The sequence below is a fragment of the Cyclopterus lumpus genome, chromosome 1 (genome assembly GCF_009769545.1).
Source record: "Cyclopterus lumpus isolate fCycLum1 chromosome 1, fCycLum1.pri, whole genome shotgun sequence".
NCBI classification, from domain to species: domain Eukaryota; kingdom Metazoa; phylum Chordata; class Actinopteri; order Perciformes; family Cyclopteridae; genus Cyclopterus; species Cyclopterus lumpus.
Genome location: NC_046966.1, coordinates 17,254,710 through 17,282,282, shown reverse-complemented (window position 1 = coordinate 17,282,282; position 27,573 = coordinate 17,254,710). Strand labels below are relative to the sequence as shown.

At 39.4% G+C, this 27,573-nt stretch overlaps 2 protein-coding genes across 2 annotated transcripts; one reads left to right on the top strand and one right to left on the bottom strand.

Moving 5' to 3' along the window:
- Nucleotides 1–783: 783 nt before the first annotated feature.
- On the bottom strand, nt 784–10,819 carry sgms2a (sphingomyelin synthase 2a). The gene is made up of 6 exons (XM_034539102.1): nt 10,730–10,819; nt 5,713–6,210; nt 4,882–4,999; nt 3,642–3,795; nt 2,454–2,620; nt 784–1,415 (listed from the first exon to the last, which is right to left on the bottom strand). Exons 2-6 carry the CDS (start codon nt 6,153–6,155, stop codon nt 1,230–1,232), a joined length of 1,068 nt encoding a protein of 355 aa, XP_034394993.1. The 5' UTR covers nt 6,156–6,210; nt 10,730–10,819; the 3' UTR covers nt 784–1,229.
- Nucleotides 10,820–11,430: 611 nt separating this feature from the next.
- papss1 (3'-phosphoadenosine 5'-phosphosulfate synthase 1) lies at nt 11,431–26,195 on the top strand. The gene is made up of 12 exons (XM_034532179.1): nt 11,431–11,730; nt 12,542–12,656; nt 12,760–12,995; nt 13,616–13,754; nt 15,155–15,273; nt 15,607–15,720; nt 15,876–15,987; nt 18,078–18,283; nt 20,745–20,880; nt 21,452–21,720; nt 22,615–22,844; nt 25,803–26,195. The coding sequence occupies exons 1-12, from the start codon at nt 11,677–11,679 to the stop codon at nt 25,939–25,941; spliced, it is 1,869 nt and encodes a 622-aa protein (XP_034388070.1). The 5' UTR covers nt 11,431–11,676; the 3' UTR covers nt 25,942–26,195.
- The last annotated feature ends 1,378 nt before the right edge of the window (nt 26,196–27,573 follow it).

Below are 27,573 nucleotides of genomic sequence, written 5' to 3'. Positions count from 1 at the left end.
CAGTTTGTTCTTTATTTGATACAATAAGGTTCTGGTTCATAGACATGTATGTGTCTATTGGGGTAAAAGTCGGTGAAAGCTATAGATAGATATCATCTGCGATGTTAATGGGTTTTGTGATTCTGTCTATAACGATATAATTTAGAGGTTAAAAAACATAGGTCCAATGAAGGAGACATTAGTAATTCCACATGTCCACATGCAGATACGTGTTTAAAATCTAAATCATTAATAACTTTTCCATTTTGTTGAAATATGCTTAATGATTGTTTAGCATAGGCTATGGATAAAACTATTTTGTAGAAGGCATGATGAATCGAGTGTCAGCGGTAATGTACATGTAAGAGAAGCTGATCAGAAGAGGATCAGACAATGCAACATCTAAAGCCATTGTAGGAGCTATTTATTATGTTAGTATTTAGTTATTTTATTAACAAGTATTGTTTAATTATTCTAGATGTTTGCTTATTTAGGGTAGAATTTTTTAATATTAGGATAGCTTTTTCTTTTGATTATTTATTTTAATTTATTGGACGAATGGCCACTACAGCCATGATAAACGACATGACATAAAGCCCTTTGTGACAAGTAATTTGAATGGTATTAAAGGATTATTTCTTATGTCACTTATGAGAACTCTTCCAAGGTTGAAAAGTTGTCTAAAACAAACAGTTGCTGTATACAGCATCATGACATGAAGCCTTAGTATAGTTAAACTTTAATACAACATTACAATGTTTAGACTACAGCTATGGATATACACATGTAAGGCTACTAAAATGAATACAAAATTAATAATAATAATAAAATGAAGAAACAACAACAAATATATCAAGACTCATAATGGCATTTGTGGTACACCTACTGATCTTTAACACACTAAGGCACCTTGTGACTTGAGCACATTGTTATGATATTGAGGTAAACCCCGTCGACACATACAGTATAAAAGAGTTACAGTAGCATATCCCAAATCAAGTCTTGCAAATACTGTAACAAACCTGTGAGTCAGTTGCAACAATTTGTTTGTTCATGTCTGAAGGTCCATGAAGCTGAGTTACAAAAACAATGAGGACGTTGCAGTTGTTTCTCTCATAAATAAATTACATCTACAAAGAACACACACAGACAATATGATGATCCTTCATTTTTGCAGAGATATTTCTTTCATAGCTATCCATTTGGTATCATTATGTTGCGGTCCAGCAGACAGGGGCATCGGGGTCATGTCACTCCTCTCGTGTGCTCTGAACCATTGAGTACTTCTTGCAGGGGCTCTTCAGGCAGGCAGGAGGCCAGGTGATGGGCCAACTGTAAGAGCATGGCACCGAGGTTTGCACGTTCCTCTCCATGAAGTTGAACAGTGGGTTCCACCAGGTGTTGGTGAGGTAGTTGTTAGGCGAGCATTTCAGAGTCTGTCAAGAAAATACAAGTTATCCTTTAGAATGACATCAGTAATAATAACAGAAGTCTTTGTTTATATATTCAACTCCATACAAGAGATGCGGCTTTGTGCTGCTGATGAACAGACCAAACACTTTTTGTCGTAATGTGACATGTTTATATGATTTAAAAGTTGCTTTTAGTGCCATTGCATGTGAGACATGTCTCATAGCCATGATGCAAGAATGAAGCATGTGGACCCTTTGTGTTGTTGTAATTGTTTTAGTTGCCTAGGAGTGTAAACGTTATAAAAATAACATCTACTCATTTTATATCAAAGGATAGATTCATTTATTTTTCTAGTTTGTCTTAAAACAATAAGTTAATATGAAGCCTCAGGGCTCCAGTGCCCTGAGGCTTGCCATTTGTTCATTATGTTGAATACGTTGATCAGTATGTTATGCGATTAGGCTTTTCATTAGAATGCCGTCTTTTCCTCGGTATTCTTTGTTTTTCTAAAGTACTACTAATGTATAAACTAGTTTATTTATATGGTGCAACTGCAAATAAAAATAATGCAAATGGAATTTTCATTGAAGTCAGAAGCCAGGGTTGTGATTTATGTGTGGTAAACCGTATGATTTAAATATCCCTTGACAAACTATTTTGCTTGGTATCACACTATCAACAGTCTATTCTTTGGCCAGTGGAGGGGGTAAATCACCATGTTTAGAAGTCACATAATGACTGACTGAAATTATATCCAGTTCTGACACATTGTGACACAGGTTAAAAATGTATTCAAATGTATGTACTCAAAATATATAATTACATGTAATAAATAGATGATTTCGTCGAAACCGAAACTGTAATACATTACTGTGCTGACATGTACCTCTTAGCTGGTACACTTGAAGTAAATGCTGTGAATACATCATTTGTCACCAGGTTGAGAGTAAAGCCTTCCATTCATAATGATTAATATGTAACACGGTTCAATGAGAGGGGAACCCTCTTACACTCCAACACACACACGAGCAGCCACCCAGTCTAAAGCTCTGTGTTCGGACCTGTAAGTTGGCCATGGTGTGGTACCACCAGAACAGGCGGGAGGTGATAAAATAGGCCACGACCACATCCACACTGTAGTGCTCATGTGCCACCAAGATGCACACCACACCCACGGCGCTCAGCAGCCAGCATATCAGATGGTACCACCAAAACGATCGTGGCGAGTCTTTAGAGAGAGGGAAGGAGAGACAAGAGTGTTGGACATTTTAACTGTTAAAAAAGGGCAGACTATAGCATCCCAGTGGCAACACACAGATAAGCAGGGCTACAGGACGGAACATGATTATAAGGAGAATAAAAAACAACGTAACCTCTGCTTGTCATATCTCATCCTCACAAACTTTTTCCATGCACATTATCCTTATAACTTAGGATATTTTAGTTTTTAAAGGAGACATTTTCTCATTTACAGGTCCATACTTGTGTTTTGGGTTTCTATTAAAAAACAGAATATACCTGTAACAGATTAGGTCCATGTTTACTTCCTGTCAGTTGATATCATTCACGTACAATGCAACTACAAATAGTGCTCACTCAGGAGTCAATAATTTAGAGTCAATTTTCCCGACTTCCGATCTAAATGCATCCCAGTGCATCTGCTATACAAAGTTAAAATTAACTCTTTGAGCATCCTCTTCTGAATATTGAATTTAAGACATTTCAAGGATCTGCGGGAACCCTGTTACAAGAGATGGAATCAACAATGGAAATGAAAATAGCAGCTACAACGTTGTTGCAGTACGTTTCTGAACACAATCACTACATAAAGTCTAAAAGTATGTAATTCACTGTGTGGACTTCCATGCCATTTGACGTCGGGTGTGTTTATGTCTGACTTGAATTACTGTTTCACCTTTTTTCGATTAAAGGCTCAGTTTCTGAATACAGGCTGTATCTATAACAATAAGCATTTTGATACATTTACAGTAATAATATAGCCCTCTGTTTTATAATGAAAAGACATGAAAATCTCACTTTCTACAATGTGGGACAGAGAAGCAATAACAGTGGCAACACATGTCAGTTATTTAATCCTAATTGTTCGTACAAGTTCAACGTGTGGCTGAACGATAAAATACTGTGGGATGAGAGTGGAAACAGACAATGTAATTTATATATTATTCATGGAAATTCACATAAATTATTTAAAACAAAGCAAACAAACCAGTGATGCTTTGAGTACTCACATTCCTTGATGAATAGGTAGGTGAGGGTGAGCATCACAGTGTGTCCACTGTAGAGGAAGTCTCCACACAAGAGGTGGGAGTTTGTCATGGACAGACCTCCACCTGAAATCAGTCGCAGAATTCGTTGGATTTTTGCCTGTGAGTCTCCGTGAAGCTGACAGAGAACAGGAAGAGAAGCAGAACAACACTGGATCAGCAGCAACATTACGACTGCAACTAATAATTAATTTATTATCGATTATTCAGCCACTAAACTTTTTTTGAAGTTATCAATAATTAAATAGTAAACAAATGTCAGAAAAAAGAGAAAATAATCCATCACAAATTCCCAGAGCCCAATAAATTCAAATTGCATGTCTTTTACGTCACAAACACCTTAAAAGTAAAAAGAAACAGTTCTCACTTTTGCTTGATAAAATTCTTAATAATGCACCTGAACAAGGACTGCACTGACAAGCTGTTTTCCTCTGTTTTCAAACTTTACGCTATGCTAAGCTATCCAGCAGCTAGCTGTAGCTCTCTAATAACTGTATAGACGTGACAGTGCTATCAATCTACCCAACTAACTCTTGGCAAGAAAGAAAATCTGTGTATTTCCCAAATTCTCTGTCAATTTATTCAAATCTAATCAACATCGACTATACCTTGAATAGGTAGCACTTGAATGCCGTAGTAGCACTTAAATGTCCCTTACCGATAGCACTTTAGTAGCACTTAAATGGCACTTATGGATAGTACTTTGTAGTTTGACTTTATTGAAGAAATTGTACTTGCTTGATTCTTGTTGTTCTGAGTTTGGACTCACGGTTTAATGCACTTATTGTAAGTCGCTTTGGATAAAAGCGTCAGCTAAATGACATGTAATGTAATGTAATGTAATGTAACATAACTTGAATTGACAGGGATGAGAACCATGTAGTCAAAATGACGAGTAATTATTATTATTATAAAAGAAAGTAGAACATACATAGTTTATTGTCATAGTATCACCAACACATGATCAAATCTTGTGCTTATGCTACTCTAATTACTTTGAATAACTCACTCCTTACAAGTAGCTGAAGGCTTTCCTACACTGTCCAATACATTTCAAATTCTCGAGAACAAAAGAACTCCAAAATGGCTTTTTTTTTGCTGCCTCACTTGTGTTGTTGTGCAAAATGAGTCCCAGAGGGTGCACGAGAGCACACGCTTGAGCAACGACAGCTGATGCCCGCTCTGATGTTTGCATGCTTCTCACCTTAGGAGCACAAGTCATATGCATGCCAGGCACAGGCAGGGTGGTGATGTACATGGTGACACAGCGGTACAAGTACAGGGTGCCAATGAGGAAGAAGAACCGCCTGCATGCTATTGATCTGCAAATAGAGATTATAAGCGCCACAATAGAGTGAGTGCAGATATATTGTGTCGTTTTTTGTCAAACATCTACTTAAATCTACCAAATTCTGGAGACTGTCTTGTGTAGTGTGATGATGACTCCTGCTCAGCAAGTCAAATTGAGTTTTATTATCCAGATAATGGAAATCATCCAGCTGTTACAGTGTTAAATATGTTATTGGTCATTTTGCTTCCATTGCCAAGTCCATTTTATTGTCAGATTTGTGTTTCTATATCTTTAGAGGCTAATGACTTGTCAAATTAAACATTTTCAGCAACAGTTACACTTCAGTGGTCTGGTTTTGGTGCCGGCTAAAGACCAAGACTGCTTTCTAAACTATTCACGTTGAACAAACCGCCAATGTAGAAAAAACTAAATAGTTTGCTATTTTTTTGAGTAACCTACTGTATATAACCTGCAATAAAATTACACTTGACCAGTTTTGAGAGACAATATAGCTTGGTGTTATTCTGTATTTATTGTTTTTATAGTTGTTGACAACAATGGAGACCATAGGCACATAGAAAAATAAGCTATATCAGACTTTTGCTGACCACAGAATACTTATTATTAGGATCAGTTCATTGTTTTGGTCTCTGGAATTACAGGATTTGTTGGCTATAACACCAGACCTATCCCTAAAGCTAAAAGAAAACAACTTGTACAAAATAAAGTACCAAAGGTTCTTACCTGTATTTGAAGAAGAACAACTGGATCATCCAAATGGCCAGCAGCACCATGCCGTTGATCTCTGTGACTGTAAATGCCCATTTGACCCTGTCAATATAGTCAAAAAACTTATCAGGAAGAGGCGGGCTGCTTTCTTTCGGTGGGACCCTCTCGTGGACAATAGTGATGACGACTGTCGTCAGGACCAAGTTGAAGCCGGCATAAAAGATGGCCAGCGCTGTCTTCAACCACTCCATGGGCAGACGATTGACCTTGGACTCTGGCACGGAAATCTTGACATAGTCATTATGCCTCCCTATGCCTTTCCGAAAGCCCCTCTTTGTATCCTCTCCACCAGGCGTGTGGACCGGACAGATTTTACCGTTGCCGGGCGCAGCATCACCCTCCATTCCCGGGATCGGATTATCATTAGCTCTCGCATCCACAAGCTCCTGTGACGCCATGGGTGCCTGCACTGTCCATCCACAGGCACCGCTCCACTGGGTTGAGGCTTTTTAGCTGCCATGAGAGAAAACAAAAGGTTTAAAAACAGACACACTCTCAGGTTTGGAAAGCACAAGCACATTCTTGTCATTTGCACAAGATAGATGGTACACAGGTACTCCTTAGTTGTAATGAAGTCAAATCAAGAGGATGAGAAACAGGGAGGAGATGAAATCTGGTTTAATTTTGTTTCCCTCTTTCTTATCTGAGGGATTATCAAAGCAAGAGATGGAGCTTTTATTGATGCACAGTTCTGGATCCCACCATCTGACATTTTAGACTTTATAGTTTATAGCAGCCAACTAATGTGGCTGTATGAGTTAACGTTGTGAGTTACATTTTCCTTTTCCTTGACATTCACTAGAACCACTGCGAATCTGTTTGGAGGTTCAGTCAGACTTTTATTTTGGGCCTTTCAAAGTCTGTCTGCCTCACTGCTTTAATTGTTAGACTTTGTCCTCAACAAGCAGCTGCTATAGTCACTTCAGCGGTTTTCATGGTCAAACATCGTCAGTTGCCACAACATAGTTTGCATGCTCATTTAAAAGTTCCAAGCTATATGAATGCTAAACTAACTCAAACTAAATCAATTATTGACCGTAATATCACCACCACCATGTTCGATTGAAATCTTCTAAATGGATCATGTGGAAAGACTGTTATGTCCATAACCGCCCACTCCCCCCACCCACCCAAAAAGTAACTAAACAAGAGACTAAAGCAAAATTAAAACTAAACTAAAATAAGATAGAACAAAATAAAAGGTGGCTTGTTGGAAGCCAGAGATGAATGGTTTGTAAAGACACTCACAAGATTAAGTTACTGCAATGTTTGTTGTTGAGCTCTTTCCAGTTAAAGACTTGAGAGAGCTCTACAGCAATGACCATTTTCCTTCTTTCGTGTCTAAAAGCTTTCTAGTCCCTTTAACAGCTTAATTAATGGATTTTAGGATTATGCTATCAGCCCTGAAATGCATCACAATAAATGTCATCCGGGATACATGCAGAATGGTATGTTTACTTGGAGGCCCACCTGGCACTGGGGGAAAAGAGGGGATAAATGCGGTGAATGGATGGACACAAGAGAGCTGCTGAAAGTATCAGTTTCCTAAGAATCAATGTTTGTGAAAATATTATTACAGCGGAGAAAGGATTATTGTAGAATGCTAGACCACGGCAGATTCAACCTGTTATGCAACTGATGGATGACTAGAGAACACAAGGTCTGACAGACTTCGAGGGAGTCAAAGGGGTCATAAAGTATATAAATAGAGAATAGGATGGCAAATAAGATCAACAGGAGCGAACAAACAATTTGAGCCAATTACAATGCCATACCCCTTCTGTTATTAGTGAGATTATGTTGCAGCTCTGCGGTTGATTATGCTGTACGTTGTGCACCTATACTTAAAGGACATTTATGTATTCATGTAGTCACTTTGTTTCTGATGTACCAAAGTGTCTAATTAACCGGCTCAGTTTACACTTCAAGATGTCTGTCGATAGAAGATAAACACCAGAGACACAGACTGTGGCGACAATGTCATCTAGTAACAAATCCTGCTGCTGCTTCATAGACTGTGATTAATGAAACACTATGACAGCACATGACATCAGCGATGATGATGCTGTGTTGATGCTGGGTGTCGTGAGCGGTACTGGTCTGGGCAGCAGTAGCTCAGCCTGTGGGGGATTGGAAGCCGGGGGGGTGACCAGGACCCTGCTGAGACCAGTTTGCCTCCTCACTGTGAGTGTCGCCTTGAGCAAGGCACTAAACCCGCAAACTGCTTCCTGGGCCTTGTACAGTACCTGCTCACTGCCAATACTAGGATGGGTGAAATGCAGGGGCTAAGTTTAACTATGTGCTGTGGGATGATAACACTTGATTTACTTTATAAACAGACACCTTCATCTAGAGAGGGCGGGGAAACACCGCTGTTCAGCCTGACATGAAGGGAAATTTTAGGCAAGTCAAACTACTCGGTTTATGGTTCGGGAAATATTATGGTCAGGGTTAAGAAAAACAACTATGTGATTAAACATGAAAAATCAGTCCCAACTCAAGATTGCATTCGGTTTAAAGCTCCAGAAAAAGCTAGTCAGCAGACTTTTGAGTTGGCACGCTTTTCTCAAACTATTCTTTTCAAAGTCTTTCAAAAGGTCAAGAAGGAACTTTTATGTTCTACTTCATTAAGGTTACTAAAAGATTTGGGTCATAGTTAAAAATAGAAGTGGAGATGTAAAGCAGTCTCTGGTGTCAAAATCAGACAATGTGCACATATCACACAGCTGCATGAGGAAATCAAAAGGATATTCCGGTTGTTCTTTAGTATTTTAGTAAATGACCAATGCTGTTGTTTTGACTGGTGAGGACAGTCTCAAAGTCATTATGCTCCTAGTTGTATCTTATGTAGGGCATCGTTTTTTTTGTAATTATTGACTTTAATGCCCAAAATTGTTGGAGGCATAATACTTTATGTGTTTGTTCTGTTGAACAACCTGCAATAGTTTGTCATATATTGTCATGTATCATACAAGATGAGAGATATTTATTTTCCAGTGTTCACCACCAGTTCTTACTTCCCCTGTTTTCCCACCGGCTGAAGCACCCAGCACTCTAAAGGGATGGGTTGTGATGGAAAACTGGCAGAAAGACCTATTCCGCATGGTCACAGGCCGTAATGGATAACTTGGCTGCTTCCACTCGCTCAAGCTATTTCAAGAAAAGCCACCCAGTTGCCTTGAAGACTGTATTTTACTCCAGGAGAACCAAGGCGTTGCTCCATTTCGGGATCATCATAATAACATGGTACTATTGCTGTCCACTCATTTTGTTCTTTATATCATGTGGATTGTCTTCATCAAAGGGAGGTTTAAAATACATCAGAGGTGGCCCCGCCCCTTTGGGAATGTTGACACTACAGAGAGAAGTTGGCTCCATATGTTATAATATCCATGGCTGTAAATCAAACATGGAAACAGCATGTTCAGCAAAAGAATCATGTTTGTGTTTTAGTTTTGTTTCCCACATAACAAAAGGGAAAATACTCTTTAGGCTCGTAAGACTCTTTATGCATTAACATCATACTGTTTTGTATTATATTATTGGATTGTTGATACTGATGTACTAATGTCTTTCACTGTTGCAGCTGGTTCAGGTGAAGCTAATTCTAGCTACTTTATACAGTAAATTAGTTTGACATTATATTATATAAACTCATCATATGTTATTTACCTAAACTCTTAATCGCCACAATATTTATAGCTGCCGACTCAATGTATTGCAGTAAGTAGTACAATGTTTCCCTCAAATATATTGTGTGGTATTATTATGAAGTAGCATGGAATAAAAATAAGTAAAGTATGAGTATGTCAAAGCTGAGTAAATGCTCTTAAATTCATTTTACGACTGAGAAGTAGTAATAGTAATAGTAGATGGTTATAGTCAATGTAGTATTAGCAGAAGTATGCTTAGTAGATGTTGACATCACAGCAGCAGCAACTACAAATACTGAATATTATGCATAAAGTGAACTACAGAAAGCAACAGTTTGAAACCTGTGGTATTACCACAATGATATTCACTTCCTATTGGATGCATGACTATAACTTCTTGTATAACACTAGTGACTGTGCAAAGCTTTTCATCAAAACACACAAATACACATTCTGTGCTGACAGAAATAATACATTTTAGTTTCTCAAAAGATATCCACTTTTATAGAGTACAAGCCAACATGGTTAGCCTGAGCATGGAGCCACCCCTATTTCTCTGGGTGCCATAACCACATGCAAGGCAGTGACTGTAATGTCAGGGTCAGGACTGGGTGTCTCCCATGCATCCCAGTTATTACAGGACAGCAGTCTGCCACATGTGGTGTGTGCAGCACAGACCGTTTTGAAGTTTACTTTTTGGGTGTAGCACAGTGGCCCCACAGACAGTGTTAAACACCATGTTCCATATGAGGCTACTGGGTGGGGCAACAGGTCACTGCAAATCCTATAATTAAGCCCTCTCGTTTTCAGTCAAAGCAAAAACAACTGAATTATTAAATTGGGAGCGTATTAAAGCTTGAAAAGCAAACACAGTCTGCTTTGTATACACAGTATAATTCAGAAATAATATTAGGTTTGTGTTACAACTTATCTATTTGTCCCTGTATGTCACATGATGCTACTGATTATTACCCTGACAAATGTGTAACTGACATTAACATACCATAAACACGTAGTCTCCCAGCTCATGTCTATAGATCCACCGAATAAAACTTTTTGTATGAATGTCTGCCACCACTTGAGCCTTATACTGCAAATGACAATTCCGAGATAATTCATATCCACAGTGTATTCATCTCTCTCTAAGAAAAAACAAAAGTTGAATGTCAGGAGCATTTAAAGCAATCCGGCTATAGGCTACCATCCTATTGCAGATCACACATTAATGTCGCAATTAAAGACATGAAACCCAAAACATAGCGACGAGAACATGAAGACCTGTGTTTCGATACACATGTTGCATGGAAATAGCATCCTACCTGCTTTGCTCGGGCCTCCTAGCGCCTCTTCCTGTAGTTGCAGTTGCTTGAATCTCTAATGCTGCGCCCTGCTTGGTCTCTGCATCAGGCTGGACTGCTACATTACATGACGGTGCCGCTCGCTTTTGAGGGAGTGCTCCTCCCCGAAAGCCCCACATGTTCTCAGATCCATCCATCCTCCGTACCCAGCCTCCTGCCTCGCATCCCCTTTAATCCAGAGTAACTGTCCTGTAATCAGCACAAGCATCGCACTATAACTCAGGCCATGTAAAAAAGAAGAAGAAAGGACTGCAAGACCAGCATCTTGAAGCAGTTAGGTGTAGTAGCACGGTGTTTTATTAATAGAATAGTATTATATTTGTACGATTTCAATTCTAAGATCAAATGCAATTATTCATTACAAATGTATTCCTTGCTTATTTGGTTATGAGGCATTCCCATTTTCAAGTCATTTCACATCACATTATTTCTCGCCATATCAGTGATACAACAGTTCTTACTTTCAAAAACCTAAATATTCATATTAATTCATTACATCTAATTTTATCCATACAAGAACTGCTCATGCTCTAATGACAAACCCCGTTGCGTTGTAAGTGCTGATTGCAGATCAGTTGAGTCAGTCAGTCAGTTGCTGTGGAGCTTAAAGAAGACAACGAAACCAAACTGACATCAGATCAGTTTCCCTCTTTGAACCGCCCACTGAGGAAACGCGTCACTCCATCGCCAGGGACGTGGCTGCTGGGAAGCTCTTCCTGTTTGTGTTGTCCTTGGTTGTCGCGCCAAGCACCTCCGGGTACCTCCATTTATTGGAGATAAGTTACATGTGCCATAACAAATATTAATATTTGGGCGAGCGAACAAAAAGAGACGAGCATTTTGTCGTTTTATGTTTGTTATTATAATTAAGTGCTAGCTGGTTGAATCAGCCGCTGACTGCGACAGACATGGACACGTACTCGAACAAGAAACAGAAGCTAGGCAACGCTGCCGAAAACTGGGTGAGTTTTTCTTTTTGGCAAGTTGTGTGGATTCAACGTGTCTCACGTCCTCCACTAACTAGCTAGCGTTAGCTACTGACTAATGAGTTAACGAGCTCCTAAGCTCGCTGCATATTGCGTAATCTAACGGGACGTTTAAAGCCTTGTTTGCTAGCTGCGGCGAGGCTGACATGTTGCAAATCAGTTGATAGTTAATACCTGCTGAATACCATTAGCGTTAGCTAAGGGAAGGCCGTAGACTATTTGTGAATTTAATTTAAAGTCGTGATAACAATAACCTTGGTGGTTGCTGCCACCAAAAAGTGTCGAACTAACTAAGTTAAATACCGCTTGCTTTTGAGAGCTAACTAACTTGCTGCTCTCTGATTAAAAATACACCGCTAACGTTAACTGAACTGCAGTATTTACAGACGTCAAGGATAAACATGTAACATGCATACACAAACAACAACACCAGACAAACTCACAAGCGAGCAGAGGCAAACAATGAGTTGATTAACCTAATCACAGTGACGGTAAAGTGGACGTGTATCATCATACTTGACTGTGATTTGGACTGATGGTCGGATACAACAAATACTTTGAACGCATCAGCTTTGGCTATGGTCAATCATAATGTTCAATGCTCGACATGCATGCTCGAAGCAAACAGTTTAAAATGTCCGAGAAGCCACATTTTAAAGCTACTTGGAAGATACTTTTATTTAATCAAAAATATTTCGTATGGCTGGAACTTTAAAACAATGTTTTATAGACTTGTATAATTGAGCCACACGTGGGTTGCAATGACAGTAAGTCTGTATAATTCCAGGGAATGCAACGTGCAACTAATGTCACCTATCAAGCTCATCATGTCAGCCGAAACAAGCGTGGACAAGTTGTGGGCACAAGAGGAGGGTTCAGAGGATGCACAGTTTGGCTGAGTGGTAGGTTATTTTATTATTAGTGAGTTTTTTTTCTAAACCTGTCATGTCATGACATGACATGTCATAGCTGTTTCGTAATTCTGCTGTTTTCTTCGGTGTCAAGGTTTGTCTGGCGCAGGGAAGACCACGGTGAGCATGGCTCTGGAGGAGTACCTGGTGTGTCACGGTATCCCCTGCTACTCACTGGATGGGGACAACATCCGTCAGGGGCTGAACAGAAACCTAGGCTTTAGCCCAGAGGACCGTGAAGAGAACATTAGGCGCATTGCTGAGGTGGCTCGTCTTTTTGCTGATGCTGGGCTGGTCTGCATCGCCAGCTTCATCTCGCCCTACAGCAGGGTGAGTGACTCTCCAAAGAAAGTATCAACTTTTGAATATTGAATGAGATAAACAGATGACTCATATTCTGTTCTACAATCTTTATTGAACCATAGTTGAATGAACTATGGCCCTTTATGAACATCTTTGTGCTATTTTTGGGATTACTTATAGATCTTCAGATGATCATGATATTACTATCATCATTATCCTGCTAAAATGGATGATGCCAGTGCCAATAATAGATTTGAAATGATAAAGTAGAGATTTTGAAGGTATGTTGTTGTTTTTTGTTCCTGCCCTGATCCGTAAACAAACAATGCAATTTGTCAATGTTTATTTAAAAAAAAAATACATCAGTAGTGAAACACTTTTTGCTCTATTTACAGGACTGGTGCATGATTGGCAGCATATTTGTTTTCCATTTACTGTCTCCTTTATTCACCATTCTGAGCTGTGCTTGCTTCAAGAGGACCTACTTTCCTGTGCACTGCATTGAAAGGTGTCCTTTTGCAGCAGAAAACGTTGTTGTTTGGTGAAAACCAAACACGATGAGCCTTAATAGTGACATGCTCTCTTTTACTAGCTCCTTGACTCAATCATGTGTGTGCCTCACTATGCATTTAATTATTGTCTATCAGGATCGCCTTAATGCTAGGAAGATCCATGAGGCAGCAGGGCTGCCTTTCTTTGAGGTGTTTGTCGACGCTCCACTGGATGTCTGTGAGCAGAGGGACGTGAAGGGGCTGTACAAGAGAGCCAGAGCGGGAGAGATACAAGGTGGAGTATGGTTTATTACTGTTTATGTGCAATGCATCAGTAGATCCAAGGCCTGGATTATTGTATCGATCATGTGATCAATTCAGGGTTCATACTGTGACATCCATAATACTTTCACCTTTAAGAGACAGCGTCAGTTTGGCCTTCCATATGATACGTTGTTGATAAATGCGAAACAGAGGGCAAATCAACAATCGTACCATGTTGCTCAGGAGACACATCTACAATACATTTACATTTTCATCAGTGGGACTTCTGCTGTTGTGTGACACATGGAAACACCATCATTTCCTAGACTTCTGTTTTCTTTAAAGTGAGGCATCACTGTTAGAGGAAGTGTTTCTTTTCACATTGTCACATTGTGGTGCAGCAAATGTTGTTTTTTTTTGCAGTGGAGAGATCTTTACCCAATTTCCAGTTTTGTCGATAAGAATGACCATCTCTAGTCTCTCTTCTGTCTTTTGTATAGTTGCAACATTGTTATCGAGACGGAAATCAGTATTAACCTGTTCTCTTAAGCTCAACTTTAACCCTGAACAAACATGAAGAATTCAGATTTATTGTTTTCTGATCAATGGCTATTTCCTGGCTGCAAACTCTACTAAACCTGCTCATGTCGTACTTCTTGTTACAAGATAATTTTTTTAATGGTTAATAATCATGATTGTGTGATTGATTAAAGTGTATTTTAATAGAAAGGTTTTTGTAAATGCTGTTAAAGCATAGTGATAGGATACCTATTCAATATAGTGTTGATTTACAATCCATACGATAATGTCAATAGAACAAAACAAGCTTTTCATGTCGAATGTTTTGTTGGCAGTCAAATTGTAAATCAACATTTGAATGCTGTGCAGCTATTTCTTTTTTAAAATGATGTTTATTCATTCTGTTTAAGCCTGGTATTTCTGCACAGTTGCAGATAAACATTAGGGTACACTAATATTAGTATTATACTATTTATAGAATTAGATGCCAGTGGTGGCTGCTAGGATTGTCCGACTAATATGATCCGTACAGTTCCAATAACTCCACGTTATTGTAAAGTCAAAGAGTCAACAATTATAGTCATTTCTATCCAACATTTTCAACATGTTTTACCTCTCAACATATATTCTCCCGCAATCCTATTTGTTTTCAAAGCCGTACACAAAGAACTGACGCCTGATAGTGATCCAAGAAAGTTGATTTATTAAACAAACACAAAAACTATAAAAAACCTTTTATTTAAATTTAGGATTTTGTTTGAGGATTTAAATAGAGTGATGATGTCATAAAATATAACAGCAGACATCAAAGCTTCATTAGAAACCCTCAATAGAAGCTTTGATCTTAAAAAAGACATTTGTTGCATAGCGGATAAGGCTCACACTGTGCATGTAATTCTCGTATTTCATCAGGTTTCACTGGGATTGACTCAGAGTACGAGAAGCCAGAGGCCCCGGATCTGGTGCTGAAGACCGCCTCCTGCAGTGTGAATGAGAGCATACAACAGCTTGTTGACCTGCTTCAAGAGAGGGTGAGAGGAAGAAATATCCTGCTTTCACATGTTTAAAATATGTGGATTATGTTTAGAGTCAGCCACTGTTGGCTTTTATTGGCAATGGCCCATTTAAAGAATATTTGCGCAATCGTCATAGACAGAGCTTGAGGCTCAAAGTTCAGCCTTCACATACAGCTGTGCTATCATTCCTGATGGCCACGGGGTGGCAGTAAAGCCTCATATTTCAATGAATGTAACTGTTACTGCATCTAAACTGTATCATGCAAATCAATATTTCTTTTGTGAACAGTAAACTCACAAAATATTTGCTTATACTTGTAGTTGATAATTTCACATCATTTTCTGCAGGATATAGTTCCCATTGATGCCTCTAATGAAGTGAAAGAGCTGTACGTTCAGGAGAATAAATTGGACCTTGCTAAGGCGGATGCAGAGACTCTGCCTGCTGTACAGATTGGGAAGGTACCTCTGAATTCTTGATGGCCTTTGTATATTAATTGAGCAGTTATTCATTATTTATGTAAACATTGACCTTTATCCTTTTCATTTGCACAGCATATTATAAGTTGATCGTCAATATGCAACCTGCTCTATGTGACTGTGTATGCGATCCTCAGGTGGACATGCAGTGGGTGCAGGTGCTGGCTGAAGGCTGGGCAACTCCTCTCAATGGCTTTATGAGGGAGAGAGAATATTTGCAGTGTCTTCATTTTGACTGTCTGCTGGATGGTAAGATGTCATTTATGTTTTTAAGGAAAATAACAGCTTCATATTTCATTGTAAAAGGCAGTACTGCTATACTTGAGAAAAGCACTAGATGGAGATGAGTGGTCATGAAATGGATTACCGTACACACACACACAAACACACACACTAGAACTTGAGCTCCAGGGGGTTTTGTATTGTTTCCATCAGTTCAACCCCATTCTTTCAGCTGTAGCTCTATTTGCTCTTCACTCGCATTTCTTTACTTAACTATAACAATTAAGCTGATTAAATTAGGTTTAACAAATACTCTCTGCATGTGTCCCTGCAAACTGCTAATTATATTTTGTACCGCTGGATGTGCTGAGCAGCCTAAATTATAATTTTTTCTGAAGAAGTGCTACACAGCAGTGATTTACAACCTAGCTAGGTTGCAGAATCACACATTGATATACTCAGGAATGATTTATATATTCTGAATTTTAAGAATGTTAGTGAATTCCAGTTGCAGCCAAGTCTCAGAAATGCCTTTTGTTTTTTGGCACTTTTCAGAATATGAATATTACATTTGGTGTAGTCTTTTGGCGTATTTACAGCAATTTACTTTTATTTTTACTTTTATTGCCCATATGACCGCTCGAACCTCAGTTGTGTGTTGTGATGCCAAACATTTTGCTACATGCACAGTAAAAGGAAAAATGCATACAATTAATTTGAAGTTAACATAGCCAGCATTTCATCTTCAAATTTTGACGGGTATATATTTTGCTGGCCTCACTGAAAGATAAAACCATCAAGTTCTTACAGAAAGATAACTAGCCTGAGAAATAGAGCTGTCTGGACAGACGGAGGCAAACATATTTATTGATGTGAAATGTCGTGATTCCACTTTTCCTGTTTGTCCGGAGGTAGACGATAACGGAGGAAGAGGCTTCTATATTGATTGACACCACACACCACCATTTGTTCATTTTCACGTGCTTCCAGAGGTTTGACAGTGATATCACAGTGAAAGGATTGATCGCCCACACTATAACACACAAACTGGTGGGGAATCAGAAAACTGCATGTTTTACTAATCAAATAGTCTGTAAAAATAAACAAAGACCCAAATCCAAGCTTGCGTCTCTCATACTCGGACATTTGGCAGCCTTGTGTGTGTTTGATTGGAACCAGCTGTTTGCTCTACACTGTGACAGAAGGGACAAGAAGAGGGTCCAGGGGGAGCCGGGGCGAGCAACAGTCGGCGTCCCCTCTCGTTTCCACTGCATTTGATCTGATGTGATGTGAGAAGCGTGCCGGTCCAAACCTTTTCATCAACGTAGACGGCACAATGAACCCGCTAACAGACTGCTGTCACTGCACAGCTCAAATTGTAGAATTGGAAAGGGTCAAGCTCCAGCTTAGCTTAAGAGGGGATTTTTCTCCTCTGGCTTCTTAAATTGCAGCCTTGAAGTCTCACTGTAGCCTGTGGTTTAGCTATATATCCCCCATTTAGCCCAAAGGAGTACAGCATGGAAACTTGATTAGAATAGTTGAGCTGTTTTGTTGAGTATACTAAACTTTGAAAGTTTTAACCTGCTTTTTGTAAGATGTCTGATCTCCGTCTCCCAGAGCTCTGCATCGGGGTCATTGTTTTTCTTGCATCGTTATTTGATATTAAAAGTGCCCTGGGTAGTTTTCTTATAAGCAAGCAAAAGTTTTGTTTACATACAACATTTTCCATTAATACTTGTTGTGTCTGTCCTTCAGGTATAAGGAGTGCGTCGTTGAGCGAATTTCATTCCTCATTAAACAATTGCAAAGCTGATTTTTGAAAAGCAATGTTTATATCAATGTTTGCTCGCTTACAGTCGTCTTCTTTGCTTCTTAGTGGGTTATTGCCACTAACTACTGATCAGTGGAGTAGCTGCAAATGCTGTGTATCACTTGGTTTTGGGAAGTAATAATTAGTATTTGACATTTTTTGCATAAGACAATTGATTATACAGTTTAGTAACCAGCAGATTACGTGATAATGAAACACAAGTTATTTGCAGCTCTAATGTATTTTCTCTTCCCAAAAATATGTCTTTATCTCTTGTAAATCTGTTCTTGGTTTTCCATTGTCCTAGGTGGCGTCATCAACCTGTCGGTGCCTGTGGTGCTGCCTATATCATCGACAGATAAAGAGCGTTTAGATAGTGTGACAGCGATGGCTTTGGTCTACGAGGGCAGACGAGTGGCCATCCTCCGCAATCCGGAGTTTTATGCACACCGCAAAGAAGAGCGATGTGCTCGTCAGTGGGGCACCACCTGCAAAGACCACCCTTACATCAAGGTAAAACACTTTCTTTTTTTTTATTCTCAAAAGCAGAGTACACAATCATACATTGCTCGTGCAATTTTCCATTTTCTCCTCTTCCATCGTTTAATCAAGGTACATTTGAATCTTATTTAAAAATTGTAACTGAATACAGGCTAATATGTTAGAAATGCAATTTTAAAAAATCAACCGTGGTAAAAGTACCGAGCTGCATTGCCGAGCTGCAGACGGCCTGTCTCAGTGTGCTATGTGATAAACACTGCATGCAAACAGCCTCCTTGGCTTCAGCTCTGATCGAACACAGATCCGAGCTGGCCTCTTCACATTGCTTATGGAAAGACTGAATAGGAGCTTTTCTCTCAGGATGCCCAGTTCAATCACTTGATCTCTTTGGTCCACCCTCATTTTGCAGGTGTTATATTTGGATGCTGAGTCCACACAATGCGTTGAAATGGTACTGCTGAACTCAATATGCCGTGGAATCCATGTCAGCTTTCACCTTTCCGCTCATCCAACTCTTCTCCTAATATATTCAGGAATTGTTTCCATCTGTCTCCGATCGACTGCTGTGGGACTCAGTTAGACACATGATAACGTCCTGAAATGATCCTGCGCAGCCAGTGGAAAGGGGCACTGGTTTGTAGCTGGGAAAGAATGGAACCGTCTGGTGTTACAGACAGAAATAGTTGTCACATCGGCTTTTTATAAATCCATCACAGCATCGCGTGGACTGGCTAATTTTAAATCCCATTGTTTTCAGGATTATTGCAGTTGGCTGGCCACTTGTATTTTGGCAAAGGTGCAAGACGAAATGGGAAGTAACCTATATGGTATTTAGTGATTTCAGCCCCTGGGGTCAGACTTGCTGTGAACCTCAGTCTCATTCTAAAGCCCTGTGGTGCTAATAATCCTGGAAGGAGATTAACTCGACCGCGGCTGTCCCAATATATCAGCAAACTTGGTTGTCATCTTTCTCCTGAGCAGATATCCTTGTCTCGCCTTGTTCGTGATTAAATCTGGCCTGGCAATGTGTTTTAAGTTGCAGGAGGCTGCTATTTTCATTAATTGGTACCATAACTCTCCAGTGTCAACACCTTTCACAACTGTGATTCTTTATCCACTCTAACCTGTCACAGATGAGCATGTGTGGTCAGCTTGCCGTGATTAAGGCGTCACTCATTAGTGTGGGTGTGTGTTGGTGTGTGTCGGTGTGTGTGTCAGTGTGTGTCGGTGTGTCGGCTGGTAGCTACAACTTTATTATCCGGTCTCTTTCCGACCAGAAACGACCTGCTCTGCATTACATGTAGTTAATCCACTTTTTCCTGTTTACCTGTGCGTCAGTCGGACAGGAGCCCGCTTCATCGGAAGCCATGGTGTAGTGTGTTTATTTTCACATGTGAAGTCCTGGGGCACTTCTAACAGTTAAACAGAGCACATGTGTAGAGGGTGGACCTGCTCCTTTGATGTATCCACGCGGACATTATATTTTCCATTCAATTATGTCAGGAAAATAAATTGCGACATGTCTATGCTGTTGATCTCTCTAAAGAGTAAGACTGTTAGGCATATGTTAAGACTCTTCTCAGGCCAACGGTGGACAGGTTGGAATAATAAATAATAAAGTGTGGAAAACAAATCCCGACATGATCCTGAATACTTCTCACGAAAGAGCCAAGTGGGTTTTGATCACATCACGTAGACACCTCTACTGCTGACAACTCAGATTTTTGATGTACAGCTTGCCAGATCAATCTGAAATCGGCCTGTAAATTATGGATATGAAAGGGTTTTTATTGGGTATTTTACTCGCATGATGATAAATTACATGTTGAATGAAATAAACAACATATCTTTTTCCCTTCATATTCCAAAACTTCGCAATGCTTCACACTTCATGTTTCATTCGGGGCCTTTGTTTAGTGCGCTCTGTCTCAGGGCTGGAGCTGTGCTTGTTGTATTACAGCGCCTGTGGAGAAATGTCACTTTGTATCGCATTAACATCGCACAGGCTAGTCCTTTCAGTAACTCTACAGTCTCATAAATGCCACACAAGGCAGGCAAAATATACTCCCTAAAACAATAGCAGCCTTTGCCTGGATCCCGAGCACTGCTGTGACATCGTTGGATAAATCTCTTGGATGGGAAAATGTCTCTCCAATGTGGTCATGAGGCCCATCACCAGGTTTTATTGTGGAATACAATCTTGTGATGACTCTGCTCAGTTTTGAAATTCAGGTAGTAGATGTGGCCAAATGCAAAGGAGTGGACATGCCAACGTTTATCTGACTGTTTAACGACACCAGACACTTTGATTTATGCTGGTGTGCCATCGTTGCAACTGGCTAATAACTTTTGAGTTTTATTAGAATTCTGGCCTGGTTCCAGCACGGTGAAGCTTTTGTGGGCCTCGGTATCTTAAATCTGGATTATGTTTGAGTTATGTTCCTTGTCATGGTCATTGTGACTCCCATTTCAGATGGTGATGGAAAGTGGCGACTGGCTGGTCGGGGGAGATCTGCAGGTTCTGGACAAGATCTACTGGAACGACGAACTCGATCAGTACCGACTGACACCTACCGAGCTCAAACAGAAGTTTAAAGAAATGAATGCTGGTATGGGACAAGAGATCTTCAACCAAGGACTTTTATAGATACAGTAGTGTAACAATGTTTATAAACGTCTAGTTTTTTTTCTTTTCTTAAAAAGCAGAAGACACAAGTGGCAGTCTACTCACTTCAATGCTGTTATTCTTTGTTTAGTCTTTGGGGAAGAAGTACGGGACACACAGGAGGAAAGTCATCGGAGAGAAATCTCTGTGGAAAAATCCAGAGAAAATGCCCTTCTTGTTGTGGCATCGTCGCGTGAGACACAGAAATCAACCTCTGACACGTGTCAGCATCAAGCCTTTGACTCTGTGACAATAAAGGCATTTCATTGAGTGCCATGATTTTTCTTTCTACAGTGATCCTTATTCAAAGAGTGCCTCAGATTAAGTCCAGGAAGCTCTCATACCCAAACATGTTTTGACTTGACTGTGTGTGTGGTTTCGGTAGTTGGACACTGAGCTGCTTGATTATCTCTGGGTACACTGTGGCCTTTTGTTTGTGTAGTACAGATGTGTTCAGTTGTGTTTGGTCACAGTCAAACAAACCCTTCTCACCCATCTTCTTTCTGTCTTTTTAGATGCTGTATTTGCATTCCAGCTCCGCAACCCCGTCCACAACGGCCATGCTCTTCTGATGCAGGACACCCACAAGCGTCTCCTCGAGCGGGGCTACCGCCGGCCTGTTCTGCTACTCCACCCGCTGGGAGGTTGGACCAAGGACGATGACGTGCCGCTGCACTGGCGAATGAAGCAGCACGCCGCTGTGCTGGAGGAGGGCGTCCTGAATCCAGACGCTACTATCGTGGCCATCTTTCCTTCACCCATGATGTATGCCGGGCCAACTGAGGTAACGATTATTAAGAATGTTGCATAGTGACATGCTTGAGGTTTCTTTTAAAAAGAAAACTGACGGGAACAAACGATGTGACTGCAGCACTGAGTAATGTGAATTGAAACAGGGAGGAGGTCATTTACTTTTTTTGGGAGTGAAAAATGTCAAGAAAGGGGTTTTGACTGTTGAGTGTTTCTTTGCCATACACAGACCTTTGTGTGACAGAGCGTAGCTGGGAATCTTTGAATCATTCCCTTACAATAATTGGAAAGCTACAGCGAAATAATTAAGAGCAGATTGGAGGCTACTGAATGTCAGGCAGTGAATTTATTCAGTTTGTAATTCTGAATGGGAGGTTTAGAGAGCCAGGCTCAGCCTTAGTGTCATTGTTTTTTCCTTCTTTTTTTACCCATTAAAACAACATATATTCTCGGTCTGCAAATAACTAACTGCCAGACTCTCCAGACCGTTAATTTTCTTTTTAAGCCTAATCTGAAAGTGTAGGTCCTAAAATATATAGACTACATGGGCAAGAACGTAATGGCGGTAGTATTAGTAACTGTCCAGAAGTAATGTGGAGATTTAGCAGTTATTGATCATGAGAAACAGAAATCATGAATACATGAATTATGATTTAAAATATGCGGTTGGAGACTAGTTGAGTGGAGGTAGCTTAGGTCTGCTAAAAAAATTAACATGGAGTTTTTTTATTTAATTTAAATTATATCTACGGTTTTCAGCTAATGTTATACTCTTACGTATATATAATACAATGAGACAATGACATTGTATCACCCACAGCCATGTAGAGACAATTGGGACAAACCATCATCTAAAAAAATCTTTCTTGTAAAATATATTGTACTTGTAATTTCTAATTGTTTTTCTTTCTTTTATCCTTGTCCACAGGTTCAGTGGCATTGCAGAGCTCGAATGGTGGCTGGAGCCAACTTCTACATCGTGGGCCGGGACCCTGCAGGCATGCCCCACCCTGACACGGGAAAGGACCTGTACGAGCCCACTCATGGCGCCAAGGTCCTCACCATGGCACCAGGCCTCATCACCCTGGAGATTGTACCCTTTAAGGTCGCCGCTTACAACAAGGTCAAAAGAGCAATGGATTTTTATGACCCCAAAAAGTGAGTACTTGCTTTTGCCCTAATTTGAACGAATTTTTGCCATCTTGTTTCCCATGTGTTTTAGGTTAATGGTTGATGGAATACAGAAATACTTTGAGGCCTGTATCCACATGCAGCCTTTTTATGGCAGAAAAGCTCCTGTAGAGCGCTTCATCCCAGTGGTGCCACATTTTTGTATGTTCCTTTGACAACATATCACCACCGTTGTATGATTGAGTAGCATCACCACATTGCTTATTATTATCTATTTGGTCTACTTTCTATTTGTTTGACATTGCTTTTTTTTAGGGGGCTTTTCTGTCTGACACAAAAGTTCAGGATAGATGGACACGACCAAAACAAAACAAGTGTCTAGTCTATTTTCGACAGTAATTTAAAATAATGTAAATTAGAAGCGCTCGGAGTGGCCACACAAAAACGGCGGAGCATGCGCTCTCTCCTCGTTGGGAGCAAATGAAAAAAGACTTGATGTGGACACAGGCCCGAAAGCGGCAGTGCTCACACTAAATTATATAGTTTATTTGTAGATTTACTCCAGATTAATACCTCAAATTAAGTCCAATTAGAACGAGCAGCCTAAACAGAAATCACATTCTATAAATCAATTACTCATTAGGCTTTTCTGGTTTTCTTTGTGTGTTTTTTTTTTTTAAAACCCTTTCATCCATTTTCTTTTCCTCCTTCTCTTCTATCTAAAGTACAACACAAAGCCAAGAATAACAGGAATTGTTTTTCTTTCTTATTCAGTTAAAATGTTTTGTGGGTTAGTCTGAGCTTTGATGTTACTCAAAAATTACAGAGATCTGCCATTAATTAAAGTCTGTATACAAACATTGCACATGATGACTCAGATGAATCATGCAATCTTATTGCCTTTTATCCGGGTTTGATGCAGCCGCCACCGTCGGGTTACGCAACTTTAGCTGAGTTTGGCCAGGAATGTTACAACTAAGTGTGGCCAGACTAAAAAGATTGTCTTTGTTTTCCATGATGCATATTTACAAAGTTGAGTCGGTACTGAAATTTTGATCAGAAACATCTAGTACTTTTAGTGCTGCCAAAAATAGTATTTTTTTACTTGAATAGTATTTTTTTACTTGTTCATCATGTATCTTAAATTTAAACTGTCTTAAAATGATTCACTAACATATAGAGGAAGCAGTGAAATGAAATGATTCATTGTCAGCGGTTTTTAATTTAAGGTATTAAAGTATGGGGTTAAAGTATTTATTTGTCACATACCCAAGTGCATTTGTAATTCAATGCAATATGGTATACTCATCATGAGTAGTGTGACATATAACATTAAAGAAATCCAGAAGATGTATATATAAAAATCTAAATATATGCAAACTATACAAAAACATTTAGTTTAGACTCGAGGGGAAATATATATATATATATATATATGTATGTATGTATGTATGTATGTATATATATATATATATATGTATGTATGTATGTATGTGTATATATATATATATATATATATATATATATATATGTATGTATGTGTGTGTATATATATATATGTATGTATGTATGTATGTGTATTTATATATATATATATATATATATATATATATATATATATATAGGTGTGTGTGTATATATATATATATATATGTATATGTGTGTGTATACATATATATGCACTATATATATCTGCATATATATAGTGCTGTGCCAAGTTTCAGGAGGAATATGAATGCTTATCCTAATCACCAGCGAAACCCTGCAGTCTTCCTCCAAAGTGCAATGGCTCAGATTAAAGCAAGCTGTTTCTAATTTGACGCTGTATAAAAATGCACTCTGAAGAATTTCCCTGCAGCTCTTTTACCTCACGGCATGTGAAGTGTGAGTCTTCTCTGCAGCTTCTCGTTGTTTAAGAGCAACATGATGTGCTCGGTCATGTGACGGCAATCAGAAACGTGACTTCCTAACAACAGGAATGTAAATGTCTGGTAACAAGATGTCTCAAACGGTCTCGATTATCCCCGACAGTAATTGTTTGATGAGCTTAGTGAAGGGGTGACTCCGCTCGGGGTGTTTTCTTTCACAGAGAATTAGGAAATAGATTCATTTTTTTAAAAAGACAAAAATATTTGTGGCACAAGTATGTATATTCCTGTCACTCACGTGGATCGTTGAGAAAATGAAAAAAACAAAACTTTAAATTGATATGGCCTCCAAAATGACTGTCGGTGACACCAAAAGCTCTCCTGTTCTCATCCGTTTCTTTAAAGTTAATTGATAGTTGTTGCACAAAGTTTGTGGCGACTTTGGCAGCTTGTAGAGTCACAAAAATGATTCAGCAATGAGTTGTAAAGACCCATTGAACATATGCATGTGTATATATATATATATATATATATATATATATATATATATATATATATATATATATATATATAAATGATACATCTCCTCCAACACACTGAACTTAAAGAACTCATAAATGTTGAGGGTCAGCGCCACAGCTTCACTTAACAACCACTGCTGCTGTGGTGTGCTGGTGCTTAATGGAGCGTCACAGAGGGATTCATGAGCAGTTACTAAAGAAGCAGCTGCCAGAATATCAGCATATGAAATGTAGAGCTCAGTGATCGAAATATTGTTACACACACACACACACACACACACACACACACACACACACACACACACACAGTCCTCGTGTCTTATTTCACTGGGTAGGATGATCCTAAGATACCCAATGTGACATTTTTGTATCTGAGCATTGGCTCTTGAACTGGAGCCAAAACATCTCAATCGGGATGTTTAATGTTACAAGAGCTTCTCTTTTGTTTGCATAAATGTGAACTGGCCTGCTCCTTCTCCTCGTTGCACTTGGCTTACAAAGTTGCAAGCAGTTATTGTCGGCTGACATTTCCTGTGCTGCTATAAACATCTTTTCATTGATTTTAAATATGTTTCTCTTTTTCTGTTTTCTTGCAGCCATCCAGATTATGATTTCATCTCAGGCACACGTATGCGTAAGATGGCTCGCGAGGGAGAGAATCCTCCTGACGGCTTCATGGCGCCGAGGGCTTGGTCTGTGCTGAAGGAATACTATAAGTCACTGGAGAAGGCTTAAAGGTCGAGTCCCAGATGAAACAAACATGGAAAGACAGTGATCAACAGGATTAATGTGGGGACCTCTCGTCGGCTGTCGGAAACATCACGCTCTGGCTTCTGTCTGTCACTTTCACGCTCAACTGAACATGAAACCAGTCTGTTATTTTTAGTCTTATGACAATGCTGTTTTAACTTGATGTACTTTTATTCCACTAAACTCACTTTGATAATGAATTATAGTAGAAGCGGTCAGCATAATGTTGAATTGGTATTTTTTTTTAAAAAGGACAAATGGAAGCATTTCTTTAAAATAGATGTGTGTTTCTCACTAACTTTCTAACTGTACATTCTGTTAACTGTAGAGATTTAAAGATCGAGGCTTGTAAGGATCTGTATGGAAAGTACTGTTGACCAGTATTTTCAAAAGGCGTGGATGAATGTTGAGTATCCGTGATGTCCAAATTTGTAAAGTTACTGCACTTCACTTAACTCACTATTGAAATCCTCAAAAGTTACTTTGTACTTTATGTTTGCAAGTGGCAGTGGTAATTGTTCAAAATTTGGTGAACACAAGTATTTGATGTAAAAGTTGAGTGCCTTGGTCCTCGGAGAGTTAATTCACATGATGTCTTGTTTGAATTAGCACACACACACACACACACACAAACCTGCTTCTCGTCTCACTTGTCATTGTTACACTGTCTGATGCGGTCCAGTGTCATAAGAAATAGGCTGCAAGACGAGAGGTTTTTATTTGGATTTGCAACCAGAACCTTCAGAAATTTCTTTGAAACATTACAAAAACATTTTTAACGGTGCTGTGCATGTAGTTTTGGTACTTTTAATTTGTCTCTCAACAGTCTTGATATTTTGTTACATTTTCATCTTTTTTTCCCCTCTCTCATGGGTTACTAATATTTTCCACGTGGTAATTAATTTTTAAGTGCCGGCCTGTATAGTCAGATGGTTGATGGCTACATCAAGGAATCAGATTTGTAATCGTCCTTGTCCAATAAACCATTTTCTATCAAACAAGAACAATTTGTTTACTTTTCCTTTCTGTAATCTTTTGGTTTGTCAACACGGTGCATGTTTATTTTTTTCTTCTTTTGCATCACACCAAAGAGTTTTAAATACACAAGTTCCCAAACAGTTTAACTTGATTTTACATGTCAGCACTGGAGTTCATGTACTTTGGAAACCAACTTACATTGATGAGATGTCATCAGCTTTCAGCTGCTCCAAATCTCTTTGTGTCTTTATGACTAACTTTTTTTTGTCATCTACGTGAACAGCGCGCGCTCTCCATACTTTTAATTCCTACAATTTCATAGACCCTGCCAGTTGGAACTTTTGTGACCTCCCAGTCGGTCAATCAGCTGCATATTAAATGTGACAGACCTCCTGGTGACGCCAATCAGACTCCGACGCGCTCGCCCACTGTACACAAAGAGCGGCAGCTGGCTCCCAGATGCAGAGAAAGTGGAGTGTCTCTGTCAGAACAGCTCTGGATACTTCATCTAATACAACTCTGAGATGTAATAAATAGACATGCGCGCAGCTTTCTGCTCTTTCTACCGTTCAGCAGATCTCTTTCAATCACAAATGGTAATCAAGCTGCGTCCTCGGTATGAATTCTAAAGATTAGCTG